We start from the raw sequence: 27,676 nt of genomic DNA, 5'->3' as shown, positions 1-27,676 counted from the left end.
AGAGGAAAAAGCCGCACGCATCGCTGCAGTTCAGACGCGCAAGGAACGAAACATCCGTGTGTTTCTGCGCCACCGCAAAGAAGACTCGCCGCTACACCTCCCGCAACGGATTACCGAGCCGGTGCCACCGAAACTCGTCTCAGATAAGTAGGAAATAACTCAACCTGTTTTTTTAGACGGATTTCAGATCAGCGTCGAAAGCGGCAAACATAAAAGTAACAGTTTAAAGATTTAATACAGCCAGTGAGACTTTCGGACAGTTAAAAAAATAGATATTCCGGAGAGTTGCTGGCTCTTAAGTTTTTATCTCCAAGATTAGTCTCTTTGAATGCTTGACGTGGAAGTAAACTGCATTATTCTTGGATGAAAAAGCCCAGAGACACACACTTTGGGAACTAATCTGATTTTAAAAGCACCGGGATGTAGTTTTTTGGCGGACCAGAGGGGAAGGATTTGCACCTCGAGAATGAACTTCGTGAGCCGCCTCTGCTTACTTTCTGCGCTTTAAAGACACACCGAGCCATGGGTTGAAAGCGCCAATGATAGACTGCGGGGATATTCACTGTGGGAGGGAGCAGAATTTTCTGTGTTATGTAATGATTGACAGCACCTGATAATTAGTGGTCGATCATAACGAGCATCTTCCCCCCCATTACCCCTGTCCCCTCCCTTCCCCTGTATGTCCAGGAGGCGTGAGACTGGTTGATGTATTGGAGATGTTTTGTAATGTACTAAAAGCTGATTTCAGAGCTCCTCATGTGAATGTGCAGAATATGTCACAGGTCAGTGGATAAACTAATATTCCTCTCTTTATATTTTTGCTCTGAGAGTCATCAAAGCATCATTTACCTGTGTCACTTCCTCCCCCAACCAATCTCAGTTTATTATTATTATTATTTTTTTTAAAAAAGATGTTGGTTAAAGAATCAGCATGATGCCCCAAACTCTTGAACTGCTCCATGCTGGTTTGGCGTGGTCTTACAAGATGACTGTGACTTCAGGAAATCAGACATTCAGCAGTGTCTTAAGCTTCTTTTTGAGCTTTGAACTCTCCTCTTGGCATTGCAGCGTTTTTAAAGGCCACTAAGATGCTATAATGCTCGTTTCTTCCCTCAGTTTTGGGGATATGTAGTCGCTCTGAAATTCTCAACCTCTTTAATTGTGTGACTTCCTGTTTCTGAACGTCTGAAGCTCATAGTTCATCTTCGCCAGAGCCTTCGTTGGTTCCCTCCCTCCCCCCCACTCATCAGGGCTGGTGGGGGGGTGGATCTCGGCCCCACGGGGTCGAAACCGTGGTGGTCATACCCTCAGAGGCAGGGCTCCCGCCATGGAGACCAGCCCAGAGAGCCCCAACCGGGCAGTGGAGTACCTCCTGGAACTCAACAACATCATCGAGAGCCAGGCCAAGCTCCTGGAGACCCAGCGGCGGCGCATCGAAGAGCTGGAGGGCCAGCTGGACCGGGTCAGCCAGGAGAACCAGGACCTGAGGCAGGAACGCAGCCCGCGGACGCCTGGCTCGGACACCCCGGAGCAGAACCACAACCACAGCCAGCCTCTGTCTCTCCCCATCCACCATGGCGGCAGCAGCAGCGCCGGTGGTGGTGGTGGTGGTGGTGGTGGCAGCAGCAGTGGGAACGGTAGCGCCTCAGCGGCTCAGGCGACGGCTGGATCGGCCACAACTCCAGGGCCCAGCAGGGAGAGGAGGACCCACACCAGACTGACCAGAGGTCTCTCCTGCGGCTCCTCCACCACAGAGCGAGACCGGCTTGAGCGCACTGACAGCACAGACACCAACGCCAGCTCCACCTTACGCAGAAAGTAAGTTCTCCTCTAACACAGAAGCCTCCTCTATTGGTTTGATCTTGTGCCAATAAATGATGAGTGTGGCTTCAAGTCACGTTACAGGAATGTCTGATTTTGTCCGTTGCTCTAAATTGTAGTGATGACCACAGTCTGCGTAACATCTTAAGTGTGACAGAACATTCACATGCTAAGCCTGCATAATGACAGGCTGTATGGAGCCACAGCCTTTCCAGTCATCAGAGATAATCCTCGCAGTAATGGTACTAAACCTAGGAAGGGATATTTTAATACACCACTATGAGGAAATACGCAAAATCCTGGAGGATTATGGGTAGAGTGATAAGTGCTCAAGGTGTCCATTTCATCATACTGTGTGTAATTTTGCCCGCAGAGGGTTTGATTTGTATAATGATCACAGTATTATGTGAGGCGTGTAGGAGTTGCATAGTAGTATTCTGAGGAAAAACTAGAGCCCAGGCAGGAGGGCTATGGGTCTTTTTTATGGTGATCTGAACTTTCTGGACTAGCGAGGCCCTTTTGTATGAAAAAAATCCACCCACTGGCTAAAAGTGTGTTTTTCCTTTTCCTCTTCGCTCTCAACTGTAGGCTGGTTGGTCTTGAAGAGAGAGTTTTTAGTCTTTTTTTTTTTTTTTTTTCCCCGAAACTTCAAGGCTGACCTGAAGTTAGAGTGCTGCAAACACAGCTTTGGCAAACAGCAAGTGCATCTGTCCTCGCTTTTACTTAACCACGCACACACACACACACACACACACACACACACACACACAGATAGATCGGCTTTTGTTCTGGAAGCATTAAGCTTTGTGAGTAGGCAGTAATTCATGTGAAAGTACACAGTAGAATATATTGTTGCAGTCTTAGAGACAGAAGCCACTGGTCTTTGTGCATATGATAACGTTTCCCTACGCACAATCATCCCAGCAATCATCACTGGATTTCGTTCGTTATCCTTTTTTCTCATCAGTCCTCTTATCAGTGATTGATTCAGACTTGAACAAATCCCTTATCGATTAGAGTTGTCTTTTCCTGCACTGTCTTTACCTCTCTGGCCTCCTCCCCTCATCCCTTGGGGTGACTTAGTCATTAGACAGAAGCACATATTAGTTATTTATGTGGGTGTTAAATGCAGTGATGAATTGCAAATGTAGATAATGCTGATCCTCCCTTGTTAATTGCCTGTAGCGCTTGTAGCTGACTTTGGATCCAGGCTCAGACAAGCGTATCATATATGAAGTGTCACATTTAATAAAGAGTCACCCGCACAGTAGAGGCCATATTGTCCCTGTCTGGCTGTGACTCAGCCCAACCCAAAACTGGCCTATTAGCTTAGGTCAGCGACAAAACTCTCTCCTCTAATAATGGATCAGATATGAACATGAGCTTCTTCGTCGTCTGGGCCTGTGACACTCTAAATATGGCTCAAATCAGAGGGAGAGACAGAAGGAAGATGTGGGAGAGGAACGGGGAGAGGGAAAAGATGACAAGAGGGAGGAAAGTGACTGAGCGACCTTACACAGCACGCCTCAGTCTAAAAGAGAAAAGGTGGAACACACACACTGATTCGCCATCTGTCAACAGGCTGTGTAAGAGAGGGAGGGAGATAGGAGAGCCTGGCCCAGTGAAGGCAAGGCTCAGAGGGCTGTCTTTGTTTTTGTCCAATTAGTTTTTGTTCCTCCAGCAGGAGTCCTCATCTCTGTCCCGCGCTTTCTGCGTATCGCATAACCCGCAATTTTGTTTTCTGGACGAGGAGGCTGAATAAACTGTCCCCGTATCTTAGCCATGCGTGCAGCGGCTGCATCGAAAACAAAGTCGCTCCCCTCTCCACTTGTGTTTTCCCAGCGGCACGCTGTAAACAGCTGTCCCAAATGCTACCCTATTTCATTCCTCTCCTCCTGTTAATGGCAGTGTGAACAATGTGATGTCTGAGGCCTTGGGGTGAAATGATATTTGACGTCAAGTCCCTCCTCCAAGTAGCAGCGGGGCTGAGGGCATCGCCAGCGCTCGCTGTGAGTGCGGCAGATGTTTTTGTGTTGTTATTTTGGGAGAGGTCATGCAAGTGCATTTTTTCGCATGAGCCTATGTATATCTGTGTGTGTGTGTGTGTGAGGGGATGTGTATCCTTATATAATGTATGTGGTGGTGTTCGTGCACACAAAAAATGTGTGAAAGAGGGAGGGAGGCACATGCAGAGTGCATGAGAGATTAATTAGTGTGACCAGAGTATAATTACCACTGGCCCAAGGGTGATAATTACTGCTGAGCATATATGTGTCCGTGTGCTTGGTGTGTCTTTTCCATGAGTGTGTGTGTGTTCTCTGTAGGATATTACCTGGGATGTCCATTATTAGGCAGCTAATGTGACCCTGCAGTGTGCCTTACAGACTGTCATGTCACGATGTACAAGTGTGACAGTTCTGGAAAGAGGGTGTAAGATTGTATCCTTCATTATGTACTACATGCATGCAGCTGTGCTCACACAGCTCATAGGATGAGAGGCAGGGGCAGCTAGAGGTCTTGACGACAGCCCCTGTGGAGCTGAAACTCAGAGCAGTATTATTATATAATGCAAAAAAAAAAAGGGAGAGCTATCTTTTCCCTTCTTCACTTCACTCTGACTGTCACGGTAGGAGCACTCAGAAGCTCCAAAGAGCCCCTGTGAAGGTGCTTGTGTCTCCGCTTGTCTTTCTGTTCCATCAACCCTCCATCTATGTCCCCCTCTCCACGCAGGGCGCTGTGGGCATGTGTGCTCCGCTCTCTCTGAAATTGACATTACTTCTGTTTGGGGAATATGGAGAACGGTAATGGGCTTTTGTTTCAGAAGGAGCTTAATTTGCTAATTTTGTGAAGCCCTACTACACATAACCCCATCCCCTTTTACAACCCCCACTCCACCCCTTCTCACTCACTCTCTCTCTTTCTCTTTCTCTCACATACCCACGTACACACACTCACTCTCTCCCCCTCGCTGTTTCTGTTTCCCACTGCTGCAGATATGACTCAGAGAAGCTGCAGAAATTACTTTTGTGCTATTCTCTTTCTCTTCCCCTCTTTGCTCACCCGCTCTTTTTCCTGCTTGTAACTGAATCACGGTTCTTTTTTGTGATTAGGTCGATTGAATATCCTTTTTTTGTAACGCTATTAACGAGTGCATAACGTGGTAATTTGGTTATTTTACACCTGTATTCTACATCCTATGGTTGCTAAGATAGCGCAGATACAACTTTGAGAAATGAACTGGCCGCAGGCAAATGTGTGGGTAAGCTCAGCTGAGCCTGTACTGACCTGCTCTGAACAGTCTGTGTGATGTGATGGGAGGTAATCTATTCTCTCTGGACTCACCACCACTTTCTAGAAGAAACACAGTGAAGCTGCAGCTGCAGCTGCCGTTTCTCTCAAGAAACCCCAACCTCAATCTCGTCTATATTGTCTATTTCGGGACACGTAGTGGATTAAACAATGTGTAATTTTGGGCCAGAATTAAAATATTGCAAATGTGCTAATGATTAGTGTGATGCAGTTTAGCTTGATGTAAATTTAAATGATGGATGTGTGTGTGTGTGTGTGTGTGGGAGGCAAGTGTGTGGGTGATGTTTTTTTGCCTTTTACTTGCCATTTCATGAGTGAAGTGAGTGGCTTCATACAGCGTTTGCACACAAAATATGATACTCTTTTTCATTTATATTTAGCCACACGGCTTCTCAGGACTCACAAGGACACATATTTTTAAGCACCAGCGGCCTCAAAATGCAAAATGAGTGCCTGCATTCAGTCCCCAGAAGTGGACTGACTGATGACCTCGACTCTCTGCAGATGTTCATATTCAGCACAATGAGACATTCAGGATTTTACATGCAACCCTAGTGCTTTTATTAACATGCGTCTTACATGTGAGGGCAGGGTTTACAGTTTGATTTCACATGCATGTCATTTCATCTATTCTGAACACATTCTTGGCAGCATATAGCGAATTGTACCAGCACATCGTACAGAAACAACTAGATGCGGCAACACAAACAGGAGATGTCATCTCAGCAGACAGACACAAGGGCTTTGTGAATTGTTCAGTTTATAATCCACAATATGTTGAACCTAAGAGTGTCAGGCAGCATATTGTCCTACGCCCAGACACATGACTGTCTGTCACTTACACGCCATACCTGCTTGTCCACAGTTATCGTTCACTCACCATCTGTCTGTGTATGCCATCAGATCTGACTTGAGATGGCGAGGAGACAAGTGACTGCTGTAACTGTGATTTAAAGTTTTTCGCAGGAAGTGTAATGTCCTTGGACCCGGAGTGCTGTGAGTTATAGTTGCTGTGGAAACTGTAAAGCTGTCCTCAAGGCAGTTACAATATTGCATTTCCATCCAGTCTTCTTCCCTCCGCCCTTCCCTCCCTCCACCTCCAGCTCCCCTCACCTATCCAGGGGTGGGATGGAGCAGGAGGGGTGGGGTCGGGTGGGCAGCTACATATCCTGATCTTGACACCACTTCCTCCCCCTTTTTCCTCCTCCTCTTGAAACCACGCTGTCCTTTCAGAGCAGCCTCTGTTGCTTTTGTTTTTAACAGCAGCTGCGTGCAGATAACAGTTGTGTCCGAACAACAGCCGTGGAAAATTAGCGCAGAGATTAGCGGTCTTGCTTTGTTATTAGTGAGGAGGGCAGGAGTGCTGAGCTTGCTGGCCATTCATCATTGGGTTAAACATCACCATGGAGCTAATCATATCCCCACTCCCCCCTCCTCAACCCGGCGCAGTATGTGGATTTCTACACATCATAGTATTCACGCTGGACTCTGCAGGTCAGCATTTGGTTGACACAGGTGCTCCTCCACAGTCTTTTCCCAGCTGTTACTATGACTTTACTCACTGTCTTTCCCATTAAAAAAATGCAGATAAGTGGCACTTTTGAGGCGGGATGTTTGTCAAACACTCATGCACACGTTCTGCGGATCATAATAGGGAGACTGGTTACCGTGGGAACGCTGTGAGCTCTTCTGTGAAGAACTCTGTGGGCGAGAGACACAGAATAGAGAGATGGAGAGAAGTGAAGAGAAGAGAGGGTAGGAGTGGGAGCAGGAGCAGGGTGAACGACAGAAGCAGGATTGAATGACGGCTCGATGGGGATGGAGGAGACGTACCGAAGACAGATGAGTGGCGGAGACGTTTTATTTCTCGCAGGTTACAGGTTCTCTTTCATTGAAAAGTTTCAATGCGGTTTCTCTGGCCGGCAACTGCAGACAATTAGTCACGCTTTATGACCGAGATCTGTTTCAGACTTTACCGAATATCCCTTTGGTGATCTGCAGGGGATATCGTTTTCTTGAATTACTCCTCCTGTGTCTCCCACATCACATTTAAATGAAGTCTAATTGTTCTTCATTGGGTGAATCATATCCACTTAAAATCAAACACACGCTCACACACACCTATGCACACACACACACTCACATGTGCACACAGACTCACAGGGTACAGCAGGTGCCTGGTGTGCGTAGTTGAGTCGTAACTGTAACTGTGCCCCTCCTTGTCAGTGCTTTCGCCTGGCACTCAACACCAAACGCCCACACAGGCAGTCCACACTGTTGCCAAGCAGCAGGAGACTCAAGCTCGCAGTGGAAAAGCTGGGAGGTGGAGGGGGGGGTTGGTAGTGGAAGAGCTGGTAGAAGGGGGAAGGAGGAGCTGAGGGGCTGAGGCGGGGGGGTTGTATTAAAAACACACTTAACTTTAGGCTACAATGCGGCATGTGTGGTTATCAAACGTCTCTGTTTGTCAGCAGGAGTCAGGCAGGTCACACACTGGAGGTGGGATGACGCAGTGTGCTCCCACACTCTTATTTCATAGACAATGGCGAAAACAAATGGTGAAAGTACAATTTGGAGTGGCTCATACCACGGTTGAATTGGACTGGCTTTTTTTTTTTTTGCTAGAATATACCCCCGTAAAGCCATGTGGATGTAAATGGAAGCCCTCCCTGACCGTGGGCTGCCTTTTACGAAACAGTTGTTGTTGTGGTGTGTAAGCATGCGTGAAAAAAACAAAAACGCTGCCACGACAGCGCAGGTGATGTCTCCCGGTGTGATCGCCGCATGTGAGCCTCGCTCCCACTCTCCTCGCTCATCTATACATAGCCTCACCTACACGCTGACACCCCCACGGCCACCGCAGCACAGGTTCCAGGAAACACTGATTCCAGCAGCAACCATCGCCCTACATCCTGTTTCCATTTCACGTCCCTCCTCCCCTCCCTGTCCTCCTTCCTTCCATTCCTCCTCTCTTGATTATTTTCACCCTTGCCCTCCTCTGTATTCAACCTCTCCCACTCTCATGTAGCTCTCTCTCCTCCCACTCTTCTTCCTGCCTCCAGCCTCTGTCAACTCACTGCTTTAAATATACGCCACCTCACACATTCTCCCAATGTACCACTTTTTTTTTCTTCCAGCCTCGACTTCCTGTGTCCTCTCTGCTCTTCACTAATATTTTTTTGTCCTGTGGTGTGCGTTGATTCATATCTTGATCTCTTGTCTTTATTATCTAGTTATTTTCTTTGTGTGCCTGCTAACAGAATGAGAAGTGTACATACTAAGAGTGTGTGTGGGTAGTATGTGTGTTTTGTTTTTCTATGGAGGAGTAGAAAAAGGAGGAGGACGATTAGGGCATTGCGTGTGTGTGTGTTTTTATGGCACTCAGGGATTCAGGCATAACTGCTCATGAGGCAGAATTCAGATCCTAGATGAGCCTGTCAACACTTGCCACACTGGGGATACTCTAACAGGAGGCATTAGTTACCGCTGGTAAAATACAAATCTTGGCAGCGCAAGACCACAGAGTGTGTACAAGCATGGCTCAAGCTTACATAACAGCACCTCTGCCTCTCTTCACATCTTCATCCAAAACCAAATAGGTCAACGGGTTCACTTGTTCAGAATATTTTGTTTCTCCGTGCTACAGAGACTTAATAAACAGAAATTAACGAGTCACAGGTCGTATCTCATCACGATATTCGGCTATTGCTGCTCGGAGATTAAACCTGTAACTCGTCTTGCCGTGACACTGACTTGTAACCCCCATGTAATCTTTATAAATAGGAACGAGCAAGGACCTCTTGTTCCACACACTGCTGTTAAAATAGCCGTACCAGCTTCTTCTCATTTAATTGGAACTTTTTATCATCTGTACTAAGCAAACGAGCTCTCCGCCTACGTGATTATATCCTTAAACGCTCTCATTTTTACCACTCTTGTTCCCCCTCTGGTTTGAAACCCTTAAACTCTTGCTAACAGCACTGCTCAGTGTTTCGAGGTTTTGTGTCTTCACATTCAAAAGACAAGAGTCAAGTTGAAATCCTGTCAAACCTGAATTGTGTGTTGATGTGAAAAAAGAAAAAATGCTGGCGATATTCTGTAACAGTGCATTAGTCCATCTCTAAATATCTTCCCAGTTGTCTATTGCTCTCAGCCCAGAGCCATTTTTTTATACTGAAGATGAGCCTTTACCTGCAGTAACTGATTTTTCTCTACTCTTGGGAGCTGAAACAAGTTGTGACACAAGGTTGACATTTCAGTTTGGTATACCTGTTAGCAAACAGTTGATTACTTACACATCCAGCAGTTACCAAGCAACATTAGACTTCATCTGGAGTTGTTTTTCTAACCACCTGAAGTTTGATATTCACTCTCTTTTAGCGCTGCTTTGGTCTCCACCAGCTCCTGAGGGAAATATCTGGCTCTTTAGCTGTTAATTGCCTCACTCTGTTTACAGCTAGTTGTTAACCGTGTCTGTTTGCTCTTTAGTGCTGAGCAGGTAGTACAGTGGGTTTTTAGAGGGTTTTTGCTGCGGCCGGTCAGCTGTGGATTTAGTGAGATGGGCTCCACTCGAAATAAACTACAGTGCCCATGTTTGTGGTAATGAGGCAACACATTACTCAGTTCAATAGTGTGGCTCAGTGATGTGTTTTTAATAGTTTTTAGACAAAAATTGAGCTCAAAGGCACAGACGAATATGAGCTCAATAAGATTTAATAAGACAGTATATTGCATATTGCAGCAGCACATTGAAACCTCTAATAAAATTAGGTTTCTCTGATGCAGCCATTGTTTTTCAAGCGTATAACCCATTCTAAAATTCTCATCTTCTACAGCTGGCCATAAAACAAGCAGCCAAACTACAGTAAACTGCTTAAGTGTTGCAATATCTCACTTCCTTGCTCACCCACTTTGCTGCATCTCCTCTCCGTCCCCATGCCTCTCTGAGAGTGTTTCCATGCTAAAATGACAGGGACTGCGTGTCCTTGACAGCAGCTGGCCCCAGTGAGAAACCAGCCATTTACATGCTAATCTCAACCACTGCTCACTCTTCAGCTGCTCACTCACAATCTGCAGATGGAACATCTCTTAATTCCTGCCAGAGGAGAGGGCTAGCGAAGAGGCTTTTGTGTTATATGTGCACTTTTGCATGCATTACAGAAAGTGGTTTCCCATTTTCATACAGGACAATCCACAGTAGAACTCTGCAGTAGTCCGCTATAGGGCTTTACATAATCCATCAGAGGCTGCAGTTTCTTGAACAAAACTCTTATTCAACAGCTAGGAGTATTTTTATACAGCCTCACTTTTTTCCCTTATACTGAACCTGAGCTCTTCTGTCCTTGTCGTCTTCATGTTACTCTTTAAAGCACCTGTAACCTCTCTGCTGGGAGTTGATTTTCAACAATAGCCGTGGTGATTGTGAGGGTGCGTCTCTTGAAGATGTGTCACCTTGCTGTTGTCAGAGTCTGTGCACACCGTCACACATCTGCCTCTCTTTGCTCTGTTTAAATGTGCCATTCCTTGTACTACCATTGCCACTCTATGATTTGTCACTATCAATGTGCAGCTTCCAATCAATGCTCTCTCTCTCTCTCCCTCTGTTTCTTTCTGCTTTGCTGCTGACTGTTTGTGTGTCTGTTTCTCTGCTTTCTCCATGTTTCTCCGTGTCTGTCGTCTGTCTCTGGTCCCCTCCTGTCAGTGTCCGGCCGCCGTCTATCTCAGGGCAGCCCATCTCGGCTCCCACCACTCCCACAGCAGCAAGCAGCGCTGCCTATGCCTCTCTGTTCCCCACCAGTCTGACTGTTCACAGCTTCGTCAGTCTCCATCAGTACTGCTGCCCCTCCACTGACCAAAGCTTACAGCAGGAGGACAGGTAAGGGCCGCCGCAGGACCTGAGTACAGTGAGTACGACTTAATAGAAATTTTAAAAACCTTTCAACCCTGTAAGGAGCCTTGCAAGTCGCCTGCAACTCCCCCAAATCCAACAGCCCCCAGCTCTCCCCTCAAACAGTGGCCTGTCCATTGTCACCATCGCTTTCGTTTGCATCCTGTGCCTGTTTTCCTGCTTTGCCTCCTGCACCCCTCCACCCCCCCCAACCCCATGCTAAGAGCCTGTGCTTCAGTCTCCTACCACTCCCAGGTGTGACTAATAGCTGGAGTTAGGCTCTTCTGCCAGCTAGAAAAAACACACAGCTGCTCACAGAGAGGGAGAGGGAGCAGTTATCTTCAATAAGCTGTGGGACCGAGGTGGACTGAGTCACAAGTGAACCTGGTGAATTCTCACCCTGTCTTTCTCTCCTTCCCTCATTTATCCTCCGACTGATGCTGTTTCCAGACACATCAGAGCATGATGCTCCAACACTGCCATCTAATGGCATTACGCCGCTGTGATGTCCACATACCCAGTGTATTGAAAACATTTTCCATTTAGCCTTTTCTAGTGTCCACCTACAGTGTTTGCTTTCTGCTTTCTCTGCTTTCTTGTGTCTCATGCTGTTTTTCGCTCTCTGTCCCCCTCTTTTCTGTCCTCCGTCTTGTCCTGTCTGTCTACCCTGCCTGTGTTTACGTCTGTGTTGTGACTTGTCCCATGTTGCTTTCCAAGAGAGGAGGGTGAGGATGAGGGTGCCCATCAGTTCTGTTGCTCTGCCTCGGGCTGCAGCAGCCCCTCCTCTCGCTGAGCTGAGGTGCAACTGACCACGCGACGACTCACTCGCCCATTTACCTGTGAAAAGACTATCACAGTTTTATGCTGACAGAAAACGGAGACCTCACTGTGCACCAAAAAGACAAAAGACAAAGTCTTGCTGCATTTTAGACAGGAATTAAAAAATAGAAACGCATGCGACTTTTAGTCTTTGTGACAGTTTGTTTGTGTGCGATCACTGATTTATTCTTGTATCATATAGTTTGTGCACGAATTTACATTTGAAGGACTCTTGATGTTGTCTTCTCTGTGTTCTTTGCTATTTTTTTCTTTACTTGCAGCCATATCAAGCTGTCAGAACACATCACCTACGTCTGCTCATTACTGTCGCGCTCATGCTTATCTTAGATCCACTAGTTGAGTCATGTCAGTTCGGATGTACTCAGTAGTCACTATTTGTTATCTGTGCAAATTGCTATACACTCCTGTCCTTGGCCATTATGCAACGTCAGAGGAGCTAGCCTCGTGTGTGATATAAATGTATGCAGTTTGTTTAACATTTTAATTTGACTGTTCCTGCACATGGTATTCTCTCATTTCTTATGTTTATTCATGACCCTGAAGAGATTTATCTTGTTGATTTATTTCTGAAGAAAAATAAAGACCTCTAGTTCCCAAAGACACCACATTTCTTCCTTTTAAAATGTCTGAAGGTGAAATATTTGCTGGTATAATTGCTCTGTGCTGTTTCAGTCATGCTGGAATGTTGCACGTACACACCCACCCCACTCGTCTGCACCTCAAGCACAATGAACTCATCCTCACACAAAAATTAATTATAGAAATTCTATTTTCAGCGATATATTGATTGTGTGGTGCGTGTAATCCCTGAATGTTAATGCTCTCCCCTGCAGAACACACAGTACACAGTAACCTGATTAGCATATTGCTGTAGTTGGTGAAAATCTCCAACTTTGGATGAAAACCTCTTTTGTTTTTAGCCAAAAATTGTAATTTTGTGAAACAAACACAGCAGCATGTAATCTTTCATTTGCAAACTTTTGTAGTTGTTGTTTTTTTAGCACATTAATTATCTGTAGAGGCTTCATTGCAGCAGTATGAGCCACTGAAACACAGAGAACATATTCCAGTCCACAATACTTGTACAAGAAATATTTTTACATTTGTTTTTTCAAAAAAAGTGACAATGTCTCATTTTCTGACTAAAAGCTATGTTCTCCTTCTCAGCTGTTTCGACACACTATCAATGTGTTCTTGCTGCATTTATATAGACAGCCCATCAACGTTAACCACTGATGTGTCCCGCCATACATTTTTTCTCAGATATGAGATTTAAAAGCAAAAGCCGAAACAACAGCCATTTGTTATACTGTATTTCTCCTCCCCTCTTTTCAATAAATAATGCACTTCTGTGTGTCTTTTCATCTATTCCTGTCAGCCGTGTTATTGTGACGTGTTTCTGTTTGGTCTGGTGTTGTGTAATATAAGTGACTCTGCATGTGTCAGCGGTGTGGTACAGCGGAGGGTGGAGTGGGGGAAAAGCCGGGCAGGGTGAGGGCAGTTCATAGCTGTCAAAAGACTGTCAAGAATGTAGCCTGTACAGCTTTGCAGGGCGAACAAGAGCCAATGTGAAAGTGCGCGTATGAAAAGAGTGAGAGAGAAGGAGAGAGAGAGAGAGAGAGAGAGGGAGGGTGTGTTTGTTATTACGCTGCCACAGTTAGTGTGGGACCTTTTCTCTGACAGTAGCAGCATGGTAAGAACTTTTTCCACTTTTCTTTCACTTGTTAAACTGTCACAAAGGAGGATTTAGTCTGGCACCAGTGAGAGATGGTGTTACTTGTTACACTGGTGTGTTTGTACTGAGTGGCCTACACTGCAGTGACATGACATGTGGCTTGTAAAGTAGGTTCAGTCTTTGTGTTGTGTATAGGTAAAGTGTAACTGAGTCTGCAGAGATGGACAGTTTATACTACATGTCATTCATGTGTTTTTAAAAGAAAGAAACCATCTTGTGAGGAGACTGACGTGTAAGTGGTGATAAATGACAGGTACATGTGTGACAGAGTGTACATGCCGTTCACATGACAGATCACATAACTTTCAAAGTCTGGATAATTTGCCTGACTGTCATGGAGTGTCACTCTTGAGGAAATGCAAATACAGCAATCAACAGTAGAACAAACAACATAATCACCACTTGAAAACCACTTTAACTCTTAAGTACATTAGTTGAAATTACAAACACTGCTAAAAAGGCTTTGTCGTGTTTAAATTTTAAAGTTTAAATGCCTGTAAGGAGAATTTGTCAACTACAGTGAATATGTGATTTGATGTGTGAGCACAAACTGTAGAGAGGTATTGAATTAGGCAAAAAAAAAACAAAAAAATATGCAGTTTGTCACTGAGAACAGTTTCAAAAGTAGTTGTAACAGATGTCAAATGCAAACAAACTATCACTATTCTAAGAGAGGAGGAAGGAGAAGTCCATTTCTAATGAAAGTTTACATTATGTAGCCCACCCGCCAGTATATACAAGACTTATCTCTTCATTCTTTCTTGCTTCAGTGCCAGAGATTATCTGATAAGTTTGTGCTTACAAAACACTGCCAAATGTTTTAGCTGCATCACTCTGTAGCTCTGTAAACAATACAGTTATACAAGTCTTTACAAGTTAATTCACTACTTGGGTTTAACATGAAATCCCATCCTTTAGCTTTGAGCTGAAAGGTCTGGGTCACACAAAGAAGTGAACAATGTGTGTGTGTGTGTGTGTGTGATGGGAAGCTCACAGCTTGAGACGGTGAAGTGGCCGGCGAGTGTTGGCGGTTGAGGAATGCTCCGATCTGACCCATGAATGATTTTGATTGTCTCCTTTCAGTTTGGTCATTTGAAAGAGTGGGATCACATGTGACAAAGAGCTCACAGACTGTTCCGGTAGTAGATTTATTTTCTAACATTTCTATCTCTTTTCCCCCGCAATTTGCAATAAGCCACGAAGTTAATGGTAAATATTATCAGATCAGAAATGTAATTAGCTGGGATCTCGCTGAAGGCCTCTCTGCCTCTTTTATCATTCATAGTCCACATCTGAATCACAGGGGTTATGTATATTTGAGAATGAGTTTTGGAACAAATGACAAAAATTGACACAAAGGTTGGAAATGAGGAAAATAGAAGGTATATGAGAACTACGCTGAGTCAATGCCCAGGTGGAAATGAGTCAACAGACTGATCGATGCAATTATTGGCATCTCCATGGCAGGCAGCAGAGAGGTTAATCCCCAAGTCTCCACGTCCTGCTGGGAGTTCGATGGCACAGTCCGACCTCCTGCCGCTGTTTCATACATGCGCACAAACACACACACACACACACACTCTGTCAGCGTATCAATATTACATGAGCGAGGGACAGGAGCCAGGGGACCGCATGGAGTTGACATTGTGCTTCACCGCCGTGCACACCCCCATTCACTTTTCAGTTTCTCTCATCGGAGCTCTTGTCAATTTCGTCCCACTTCTTTTACTCCTTTAACACCATCAGCGATCGCTCTACTGTTTATTAGATTCCAACCATCTGCTTCAGCTCCAATTAAATGGTTGGAGGTAGTGAAACTCCAGGCCGGTCTTTATGAGGGAGCCTCTAGAGAGAACCTCTCTCTGGCACTGTAACAGGAATACAGGATTTCTTACATAAGTAATGAGGTGCAGATGTCAGCTGCGATATGGCCACACTCATGTTTTATACAACAAACTTTTTACTCGATACCATCCTCACCTTGTCTCACCGCATATTACCGCCTGGCTCTTGCTGCAGGCAAAACCGAAATGAAAGTCTTGTTTAATGCATGCATGCTCAGAGGTGGGTTGCAGGGCCTTGCATAGGAAAAAAAAAAGTCAGTGCTGAAATAGAATTAATTTATATTTCGCTCAACTTGGAGAGGTTTAATAGGTATCTCTCAATGTGAAAATCTGTCTCTCAGAAAGACAAGAAATTCACATATGTGATATTTGCACTTGCTGCATATAGACTGTGGATGCTGTCACATAATCTATACGGTCGATCTGATTCAGTGATAGTTGAGCCACTATTTGATTTTCCTTCTTTATGAGATATGAACAGATGACAGCTGAAATTTACAAGATGCACACAGATGTAAAATCACTCCCAAGAATCAGCCATAATTTCAAGGTAGAATTTATGAGCCCAGGCTTGTGGCTCCTTAATGTTGTGTTGCATGTATTTTAGGTTTCTGTGACTCAGTTGAGTGAAAATACCATCTGTGCCTGCTGATGTGGATGGCAGGAAGTTAGCAGAGCGGCTGAGTCCCTGCCTGTGTCTACCTGTTGGCACTGTGCAGAGGCATTCGTGTGGCTAGTTTCCATTCCTTAAAAGGAGCAGTCTCCAGCAGCTCTCAAGAAGAATTTCCTATTCACACAGTTTATTCAACACAATATGTAAATAGCCACTAAAAGTAAGATGATTAATTCTGGCTTCCGCTGTTTGATAAACTAACAAGTTCAGACAATACTCTATTTGCGTGGCTCATTCTTCAAAGATAAATTTTGTTATTTTAACTGTTTTCATAACGAGACAAGTATTATGTAGACTGTCATTCACAACCTGTGGAGCATCTTCAACACCCACCTCAATGGTGATAACAGTCAATACATTGTCATGGCAACTACGCTTCTCATCCTAACAACTGCCTCGCCGCCCACAAAGGTCCCACAGCAACCGTCACCAAGCAACCCCCTCCCTCTTCTCAGTTTCTCTATTTAAGGAGCAGAGGAGGAGGAATGATAAATGATGCTGCACAGAAAAAAAAATTAGGGGGAGATGGAGTTGTGCACAACAACTTGTTGCTCGTAATTGATTTGCTAAAAATGGAAACAGAACACAACTTGTTCATGTTGGGATGAATTCCTTGCAGATAGTATAAATATAAATACATGCATTTTCTGTTAAATATTTACAACTTAGCTTGGCTGTGGTGATATGCGCTTTCCTGTAGATGTCAGAATTGTGTCTTTTCTTTTTTTTGGCCTTTGCATGACTAGTGTTATGCAACATAATGGAGTTATCCTCAGTGTTGTTGTTAGACTCAACAATAATTTAGCCGGGTCATGTGTCGCTTGAAGGCACAGGATGTCCTGCTGAAAGACCCTGCATTGTACAACATCCTCCCCTCCGTCTTGGTGTAAGAACTGATTGTGGTGTAGTGCTACTTACAAGATCAAAACTGTGGCCAATTAAAATACCTACAAGTTATTTCCTTGTTCCCCGAGAAGGCTTTTCCTTCTTCGCTTGTTTTTACCGACTGAACACTAACAGGAAACCTCTGCGATCCAATGAAACAGTGACAGCTCAAGGAGGGAGGGAGGCAGACATTAGCTGACCCACTCAAAACCAAAACGGTCAAAGTCAACAAACGCACCATTTCATTCTTTTTTTGTCATCTGTATTAATGTGTGACACACAGCCTGAACTATGCAGAAAGGGTGAAAGCACACACACAAAGCTTTACCAACAAGATTTACCCATTTTATATCACACATCCCTGACCCTGGCTCTCTCTGCCTTTTTATGGTACGGGGCACAGCTGACGGAGAGGGGGTGCGGCTAACACAAGCAGGAAATACAGGCAGGAGCATGTGACTGTAGTTGTTCTCCCAAACACTCACTGAGTTTTCTGGGGTTGGATTTTGTCTGAGCTAAAAGAGCGTAACAGGACGCTGGAGGATTTCTGGACTTACTTGAACCCTGATAAGTTTTATGATTATTGTTATGCTGACTGCCGTTAGGACGGATTCTGCTTGTAACTTTATTGGGTGACTTAGCTGCAAATCTTTGCTGCTTTCTATGACTTCTCTGTGAGTGAGAGTGAGTCTGGGAGGAGATGTTAATTGCGTGCGTTTTGCCTCATATTTCATAGAGGGCCGCAGGTGCCTGTTTAACACCTGCTGCTGACATAACAACCTGGTCTTTCCTGTCAGTATGGTGTTGCTGGTATGTGGCAGTGGAGGAGTGTGTTGTGGTGGTTGATGATTCCTCAAAATGTGCTATTGCTGCTGCGCTCGTCAGACTAGCACACACTGAGAAGAAGCCTGAAAAAGGGAAAAAGAAAGTGAGACGTAGGGAAAGGCACAAACACGACAAGGCTTGGCTCAGCGTAGTAGTATATTAACCCATCCTCTGGACTCATTAAAGGAAGGAGGTAAAGGGCAGAGGACTTTATGTCTATTAGATCATCAACCCATAATATAGACAATGAATGTTGTCAGGTCTCAGGTTTTGGCACTACCTTGAAGCAACAGGAATTTACAGGTGATATAAGTTCAACATGAGTTCTACTAAGAGATGGTTAGTTCCACGCCGCTCTAAACTCTACATGTAAGTCCTTACATGTAACCACTTCAGTATTAATTCTAAATATAAAGTGACACTGAACTTCATTTATTCTCTAGTTTGCTCACTCTAAAGCATTTGGTGTATTTTTTGTCCTGCTCCTTCTCTTCTCTAGTGTGGAAGGGGAGTCCCAGTGTCCAGAGACGGGCACCCACAAAGACAGCTCCTTCAGTCAGACGCCTTACCTGCGCGGCTCCGAACGCTACACTGACAGCAGCAGCAGCGCACCCTCTGGTACCAGGGGCCCTTCATGCGTGGCTGCCTCCAGCTCAGCCAGCTTGGCCTGGGCGCTACGAACACGCCACCAACCTGCGAGTCTGGCCCTCCGCAAGCAAGAGGAAGAGGAGAACAAGAGATGCAAGGCCCTTTCAGATAGCTATGAGCTCTCAACAGATCTGCAGGATAAGAAGGTATCAATGCTGAGGATGCTGTTGGTCAGAGGACTTGTGTTGCAAATGTCTGTATTCTTTAGAGTTTCCTAGAAGCCCTTGAACACTAGCAAACATTATGTTTTGATGATTCATTTCAGTGGAGACTCATGGGTGCAAAACATCCGGAGAGCGTATATGTAATCTGAGCTCTTCCTTGTTTTCTTTCCCCCCGCCCTTTGCAAGGTGGAGATGCTGGAGAGAAAGTATGGTGGCTCCTTTGTAAGTCGCAGAGCAGCCAGGACCATTCAGACAGCCTTCAGACAGTATCGCATGAACAAGAACTTTGAGCGCCTCAGAAGCTCCGCTTCAGAGAGCCGCATGACACGCCGCATCATCCTGTCCAACATGAGACTGCAGTATTCCTTCGATGAGCGACAGCCTCAGCAGCAGGCCCAGACACAGACCAACTTCACCCACAGTGTGGCCATAGGGCCTCCTCACTCCCCTGACACAGACCGCCCAGGAGACTACACCCACTTAGAAGACTCCTTCTCCAAACAGGTAACATTGTTGTGGGTTTTCTTTCTCCAATGTGCCTTAAAGTCATTTCCAGTTATTTCTAATGAAAATCTTTATATAGAGAGAAAGAAGCAGACAGAGGAGAAATGAACCAAAAGAAAAGCAACAAACAAAAAAGACTAATCTAATTAAAGACTAATCCACCTGCCTTAGACTCAAAGCATACTGCTGACACACGATTTTATGTGTATATCTGCTGTATAACTAATCTATTTCAGACATGTAACAAATGCACTGTGACACAGGGTTTTACATTCTGACATGTGAGATGCTTAAGTAGGAAGGAACAGGCAGTTCTCCTGTGTATTCAGTCCAACTAACCCCTGTCCCTCTTTGTGTTTCCTGTAGGTCAAGTCCTTAGCTGACTCGATAGACGATGCCCTCACCTGCCGCGCAGGTCGCGATGACTCCCAAGAGGGCAGCAGGGAGGGTGGAGGGATTAGTGAAGATTTCGGGGAGTGTGTGTGGAGCAGCAGCAGCAACCCATCTTCCCAAAGAGGTCTGGGAGAGAGAGCAAGGGGAGCTGGAGGAGGACTAAGTATGCACGGCGACAGTACGGCCACCTCGTACAGCGACGTCACCCTATACATGGATGATGGCATGCCGTCATCCCCGCTGTCCCTCGACCGAGCACCCAGCAGCACAGATACAGAGTACTGGGGCCCCGGTGGTGGTGTAGGAGGACGTGAGGACAGCAGGGACACCGAGGGAGGGGGTAGCAGTAACAGTCGACGCAGCACCCCGTGCACTGAGTGCAGGGACTATCGTCTAAGGGGCGCACATTTGCCTCTACTCACTATTGAGCCACCAAGTGACAGCTCAGTGGACATGAGTGACCGTTCAGACCGGGGTTCTCTGAGCAGACAGCTGGTGTATGAAGCAGGAGCCTGGGGTAGGAGCTGGCTCCCCTCAGGGAACCCTCAAGCACTCCCCCAACACAGGCACCCGCCCGTCCTCCACAGCAGCTGCCCAGGGCCAGACTCGGGCCCCTGGCAGACCCATACCAACGCACATCCCTCACCAGGTGGCGGCTCACCACCACCATCACCACCATCCCATCCACCACCATCAGTACCCCGACACACCTTCATCCTCCTCCTCCCCGCAGCAGCCTCCCACCACCCCGCTGTCCTCCTCCTCATCCACAGCTCTGCCACCCGGCGGTCTGGAGCAGCCGTGCTGCTCCGACGGAGACAACGACTCGCTCAATTCCACCACCAACTCCAACGAGACAGTCAACTGCAGCTCGGGCTCCTCATCTCAGGACAGCCTGCGGGAGCCTCTCCCTCCCCTGGGCAAGCAGACCTACCAGAGAGAGAGCCGCCACAGCTGGGACTCTCCACCCTTCAACAGTGATGTGGTGCAGAGACGCCAGTACCGCATTGGTCTCAACCTCTTCAACAAGTAAGATGTAGCACTAATAAGCAAAAGTACCCATGAGTAATGTTTTGATTGTGATCATACAATTAAGCTTATGTTCTACTGAGAAAATCTGTGTTCACTTTTCATTGACCACAGGAAACCAGAGAAAGGAATCCAGTACCTGATTGAACGAGGGTTTGTATCTGACACTCCAGTCGGGATTGCTCGTTTCATCCTAGAGAGGAAGGGCCTCAGCAGGCAGATGATCGGAGAGTTCCTGGGAAATCGACAGAAACAATTCAACAAAGATGTTTTAGAGTGAGTAAAGGAAGTCAGTCCAAACTTACAATCTGCAGGGATGGTTGAATGTTACTTAATCTCCATGGGGGGTGGAGGAGGAGAGGTTAGACTGTGATGTTTGCTGTGTGTGTGTTTCAGCTGTGTGGTGGATGAGATGGACTTCTCAGGTATGGACCTGGATGACGCTCTGAGGAAATTCCAGGCTCAGATTAAAGTTCAGGGAGAAGCCCAAAAAGTGGAGAGGCTCATAGAAGCTTTCAGGTTTGTATGCGTTGGATACAGTGGGATTTACTATAGAGAGAAGCCTAAGTGACTGATACACTGACTGTGGTTTGAACATGTTGTGTCTGTCTCTTATGCAGTCAGAGATACTGTGTGTGCAATCCAACCCTGGTCCGGCAGTTCCAGAACCCGGACACCATTTTCATCCTGGCCTTTGCTATAATCCTCCTCAACACAGATATGTACAGTCCCAACGTCAAAGCAGAGAGGAAGATGAAACTAGAGGATTTCATCAAGAATTTGAGAGGTGCTGCTGGACAGAATAAACCCACACACTTGATCCATGACGTCATAGAACACATAAGGCAGTAGTAATGAATCATTTTGTATTAATAGACACTGAAACTAACACACTAAAAGTCCCTTTTAACATGTATCACATGGTTTTACTCAAAGTATTTTTAAACCTACTATTTGGGTAACAGTTTGAGTTCATGTCATGAGAAAAATGTGTTTTACTTGCATGAGCAGGTAGAAGTCTTAGTGTATTTCTTATCAGCTTTGTAGCAAGTCTTGCTCCCTCTTGTGTGTGAAAACCGTAAATATCACTTGATCTTTGCCTATTTGATAGGCTGTATAATTTGTGGCTTGCACAGAGCAGTTTTGTCAGACATCATTTCCTAAAGCCCTCCTTTTCCCTGTCTCCACCCAAGGCGTAGACAATGGTCAGGATATACCCAGGGACCTCCTTGTTGGGATCTACCAGCGGATACAGAAATGGGAACTACGGACCAATGATGACCATGTTTCCCAAGTGCAGGCGGTGGAGAGAGTCATTGTGGGAAAGAAGCCTGTGAGTTTCCTGAGATAAACTGAATTCATAACATTTTCTGATTTATTAGTGACAAGAGGGCTTGGAGTTATAACCCATATTACAACTGAATAAGACGACATAAAAGGCTTTGTGATATGTTGTCACTACTAGTTACAAGCTCATTTCTTCGTCTATATAGGTGCTGTCCCTTCCCCATCGTAGGCTGGTGTGTTGCTGCCAGCTCTATGAGGTGCCTGACCCCAACAGACCTCAGAGGACAGGAGTGCACCAACGAGAGGTCTTCCTCTTTAATGACCTTCTGGTGGTAAGGCTCACGTAAAACTTTTTTAAAGACATAGTAGATACTTTCATAATGTCTTTCAATTCAAAAAATACCCTGTCTATGTTGTGCACCAGGTGACCAAAATCTTCCAGAAGAAGAAAACCTCAGTGACTTATAGTTTCAGACAATCTTTCCCTCTGGTTGAGATGCAAGTGCACATGTTCCAGAACTCATGTAAGAAACAATTCATCCTTTTGCACATTTAAACTACTCATAATTACCCTGTGTGATGATTAAGGCTTTTATTTCTCTCTGTTTGCATCTCTTAGACTACCCTCATGGTATCCGCCTGACCTCAGCAGTCCTGGGTGGGGAGAGGAAGGTTCTTATCGTCTTTATGGCACCCAGTCAGCAAGACCGCACCCGCTTTGTTAGTGACCTCAGGGAGAGTATTGCTGAAGTGCAAGAGATGGAGAAATACAGAGTTGAATGTAAGTACCCCATCTACTGGTCATTACGGTGAACTATAGCTTTTAGGAGGCATAACCATTGTTCTGTATGGGTCTGTTTATGAGGACATGGAGAGGTGGTTGAGTGTTTGTTGTTACCAGTTTATGTGTCTCCCTCCCTCTCATTTGAAATTCCCCTGTGACCTCTGTGTGTATTTACAGCGGAGCTGGAGAAACAGAAAGGTGTGATGCGGCCCAGCCTGCTGACTGGAGGTGTGGTTGGAGGAGGTGTAGGTGTGAAGAGCGATGTTGTGAATGGCACCCTGGGAAGGACAAGTTTTGATGACAACTGCTCGGTGGGTGAGGGTCTCAAACGCACGGCGCTCAGCTCATCTCTCAGGGACTTATCGGAGACAGGTGAGACAAACAAAACCTCAGAGACGGGTTCAATTCCATTTCCTTCCTGTCAACTGGGTTGAATTGAGTAGCAGAGCTCCTACTATGATTTGATTTTCTGTTGCTACATCCTGTTCTTCTTTCTTGCTGACATTCAGACACAGCTTTTGCAGTTCTTATCTTTTTCAAAAAAAAAAAAAACATGAACAAACCTTCCACTCTTTGCTAACCTGACTCTTCCTGGCGGGCTGCAGGGAAACGTGGTCGCAGGAACAGTGTTGGTTCTCTGGACAGTACCATGGAAGTAAGTCTCAGTAAGACTAGATGTAGATTTGTAACCTTTATTTCCCCTTGCTGGTGCTTTATCTTCCCAAGCACGCTCAGTGTGTGTACAGTGTGCATATAGATGGTGTGCGCGTGTACATGCATGTGCGTGTGTCGAAATGTACCTGTCTTGCACTGACACCCTCTGCATGGCTGTGAGCATATTTGCCCAAACATGTCTTCCTTCTCCAGATAAAAATATTCCTCGTGTTTGATGATGTAAGTGGGAGCAGGGTATATTGTAATACATCCCCCTGTGATTTTTCTAAAGCATAATGATACTTTATCCTCCCAGGGCTCCATCATTAGCAGCCCACAGCCTCACCAGCGCTATCCAGTGCCAGGTGTGGTCCCTGGCTGCTACGGAACAGAAGACTTCCGGCCTCACCGCCCCATCCTGAGCCCCGGAACGGGGGTGGGGGGTGGGCCGGGGCAGCAACATACCACTGCTGGGACAGGAGTTGGGGGAGTCTCCAGCAGTGTAGAGAGAGCAGGAGCGGGGAGCGGCCCTGGGGGGAGCAGCAACAACAACAGCGGCTCCTTCCTGGGCTCCCTATTCGGCAGCAAACGCGCCAAACCACCAGGGCCCCTTATTCCACCGGGGCCACCATACCCCGCACCTATCCCCCCACTGACTACGGGAGGGCCCCCTCCTCACTCCCCTTCATCTCTGTGCCAGTTGGAGGGGGGGCCTTCCAAGATCCAGGCGCTGCACGCACAGTACTGTCACGCGGGCACCGTGCAGCCACCACCACCTTACTACCATCACCATCGCTACCACATCCAAACTGTCCCTCCTCCTTTGCAAGGTGTGCCCCCTCATACTATACAGAGAGGCCCACTACCCTGTCGTCCACCGCTTGGCCTACCGCACGCCCAGCACCCGCAGCTGGCCCATCTCTCCCAGCTATCCCAGCATGGGCTTCCGGGTCGCTACGCCAACATGGTGGTGGGATGTCCCCCCCCCCTTTCTCCTCTCTCCCAACATTCCCAGAACCCACAGTTCGCCCTCTACCACGCGCAGCCCACACACTCTGTCAGAGGGGGCGGCGGCCCTGGTACCAAACCTCCATTAACCTTATCTCACTCCCACCCGCACCCCCACGCACACTCCCAAACCCATCCCGGACACGTGCACACACCACACCCAGCCAGCCACTCCACGCACCAAACACACTTCATATTCGGCACTCTGCCCCACAATCTACCGTCCGCCACCGTCAATGCGCATCACGCAGCCTCCGCCGCCCCGTATCTGCCCCAGTACCCTCCTCTCTCTTCCATCCCCCCTCCCCCACCACACTCCCCTTTACCCCCCCCTTCGTCCCCCCTTACCCCTCTTACACCTCTCTCCCCTCACCCCCCCCAGCACCCCGGGCAGCCTCAGCAGGGGCCACAGGTGACGGGGGCTGGGGCAACAGGTACAGGGGGCAGCTCCAAATCCAAGCCTATCAACCGGATAAGTACCGTAGTATGAGCAGGGTGTGGGGTCCCAGGGGTCAGAGGTCAGATGATAGGGTGGAGGAGGCAGGCAGAACTAGGGCTAGAACCAAGTCTGCCAGGACAGAGAGCAACAGCAGCAGCGCTAGTGACAAGAGGAAACGCAGTTTGCTTCGTCTCTGTTACTTTCATCTCCGTTTCCCACATATGTAGGTGGAGATAAAAAGCACAGCTAGAACTGAATAGCATGTGCGCACATCCTTGAAACCTGCACACATAGAAACACACACATACATGCACATCCACAGGAACAAACACCTCTCACATTTCCACACACAATCTCAAAAAAAACTCTATAGCCATATACTCTAAGATGAAACTACGTCTATATCTAGGTATTTTTGCCTCAGTTTTAATTGTCTGAAGTCTAGTTGAGTCTGTATGAGACTATTTACATGTACAGTACCAAGATGTGATAATGTGACACTGGAAACACGGAGACCATATATATATCCAGCTGCTTACATGGGGATGTAAATAAGGACTAAACCACCAAATGCATTCCAGTGGAGTTTGGCATTAAAGACAGAAGAAAGTTGCAAAAAAAAAAATGTCCCTTGACTTTGCAATAATTTACTTGGCTTCATGATGTCTCTGTCCACTCTTGCAGGTTCCGCTTTGCTGACAGGCATCTTTTTTTCTAAAGAAGACCTCAGATATGTTGCTTTGTCTTAAACTATAAAACCAGTGCACGGTTTCCTGACAGTCTTTTGCTTAATGGTCTTTTACATGTCAACAGGAGCCACCTGGCTTTATAATGCATTCCTCATTGGGTATGGGAATCAATGATACAATCAATAATATATTTTGAATGTTTCTGAAGCTTCTTGCTGTTTTATTGATATTATAATATACCTGCTATGAGTATGATGAATATTGTCCAATAATTGTTTTGATCAGTGATTAATTATATCAGCAGATGTTTGTACATGGTTATAGAGAGTATATGCACATATAAATTCCCTCAGTTTGCCATAATGACTGGAGGGTGTTCTGATATGTGAAGTGTGATTTATTTCCATAGTACCATGGTTTCCATTGAGTTCATCTTTTTAATAATTAGTATTATTGATTGTTGAAAATAATGAATGAGGTTTAGTTTTGTTCAAATTAGTTTGAACATCGACAATATTCCTCCTTTTCTGTTTTGTTTGTTGTGAGCAAACAGGGGCACAATTTCTCAAATGGGGTGACAAACAAAATCTGAACTTACAGGATGGATCTGAGTTAAAATGTCTAATTTTCTGAGTTTTACGAGACTCCCACTAAAGGAAAAAAAAGATGATTATGGAAAAAAGACCTGGATTTGGAAAAATGCCACTCCCTCGTAGTCACACAGGGCACTGATGCTCACTTCCTCGCAGCCATCAGATTTAGTCATTTTGTGTTTTTCTATGTTTTGAAGAAGCACGCTTTTACATGAGGTTTTGTGGTTTTGCACACGTGATGTCTTAAGTCAGAAATGGCCTTCTTCTAATCCTCCCCCTCCTGCCACTTTTAGAAAATCTCTTATTATATTTTCTGATGCCTTGGCATCAAGCTGAGGGCTCCTTGTTTAAAAAACATAACAAGAGTCAAGAATGTAACATAGCCTACAGGTACATACTGTATTTCCCTTTCTTTTTTTCCTGTGGCCCTTGTGTTGTAAGTGTTATTTCTTTTGCTACTGCAATTTTTTGAGGTTGAAATTAAGCGCTGATCTGGTTTACCTCCAGTGCCACTGATTACCAAGGGAAAACTATATATATTTTGATTCAGGAGGGAATGAATCGATGAGGACAAAGTAAAGAAATCTGTGGAACAAGCTACTGAAAGAAATGAAGAAGCTCAAGAAGATCTGAATCCTCAAGAAAAGGAATTTTATGATTTGGAGAGAGCCATGAATGTCAAATGAAGATTTTATAAGTATGTGTTGGCTAGCCTTTTCTTTTTATGGTGTCCATTTTGACTCTTCTTGCATGAATATATCTGCACTTATTGAATAGATTGTACTGTATAAACCTGAATGTACATATTATACTATACATAGGCTTCTTATCATAACTATGGGACAAACTACTCCCAGTCTGTATTCAGGTGCGTGCATGTGAGTGCCACTAAGTATGTACATATAAAAGAGGGACAGGGATAGGAGATGTTGGCCAAAAGGAAAAACTGACTTCTTTTTTCTTTTCTTATTATTTCAGACTGAAGGTGAGAGAATGAGTTACCATAATATAAATTATTAAAGCCTAAAAAAGTTTATATGTCAGTGCACTTATTGATATTATTTTAAACAAATGATTTCAATTTTTTCTTTGTGTATGTATTATGTGTACTGAAAGAATAGAGAATTGAGATGTGAATATTTATTGCTTCTGATAAATTAAAGTGTCCTTGCAGTGAAGTGTCTGTGTGTGTAGTTTTTATGTGGCATTAAAGTCTCCCTCCACTGTTACATTGCTCAAAATAAGGAACATTATAACATTATTTAAGCTTATTATGTATATATAAGATAAATGCAATACACTGAATATGTATCACAAGATAACAAAGACTACAAGAGGAGACCCCAAGTTTATAAGGGGCCTTGTAACCAAATTATATGAACTATATTAATAGAAATTTCACAAGATTTCATTAATTTTTATTGATTGAAATCACCACTACCCTGTTTTGATTTTTTGGTGGATTAAAACCACTATAAGAATATCAAGTCAGGTCAATAACGATTCCTAAACTGCTATTTTTGCCACTATTTAACACACTATTTACACTATTTCATTTGAAATTAATTAATAATTCAGTACAATCTGGTGGAATTCATATCAAATATAATATACTGTGTACTGTTTTGAGGCTATCTAAGTTCAAATTTATGCTACATTACACTTCAG

The 27,676-nt window shown here is 45.3% G+C and overlaps 1 protein-coding gene across 1 annotated transcript; it reads left to right on the top strand.

Moving 5' to 3' along the window:
* On the top strand, positions 1-27,186 carry iqsec2b (IQ motif and Sec7 domain ArfGEF 2b). The gene is given in 15 exon segments (XM_018674522.2): positions 1-1,818; positions 18,316-18,610; positions 18,815-19,132; positions 19,499-20,029; positions 20,031-20,554; positions 20,669-20,830; positions 20,951-21,073; positions 21,175-21,341; positions 21,748-21,887; positions 22,048-22,173; positions 22,266-22,365; positions 22,461-22,622; positions 22,803-22,997; positions 23,231-23,280; positions 23,596-27,186. Coding segments are annotated over 15 exon segments (4,566 nt in total). The 5' UTR covers positions 1-1,327; the 3' UTR covers positions 24,778-27,186.
* Positions 27,187-27,676: the final 490 nt, after the last annotated feature.

The sequence above is a fragment of the Lates calcarifer genome, linkage group LG6 (genome assembly GCF_001640805.2).
Source record: "Lates calcarifer isolate ASB-BC8 linkage group LG6, TLL_Latcal_v3, whole genome shotgun sequence".
In the NCBI taxonomy this organism is placed as follows: Eukaryota; Metazoa; Chordata; class Actinopteri; family Centropomidae; genus Lates; species Lates calcarifer.
This window is presented reverse-complemented; position numbering and strand designations above follow the sequence as displayed.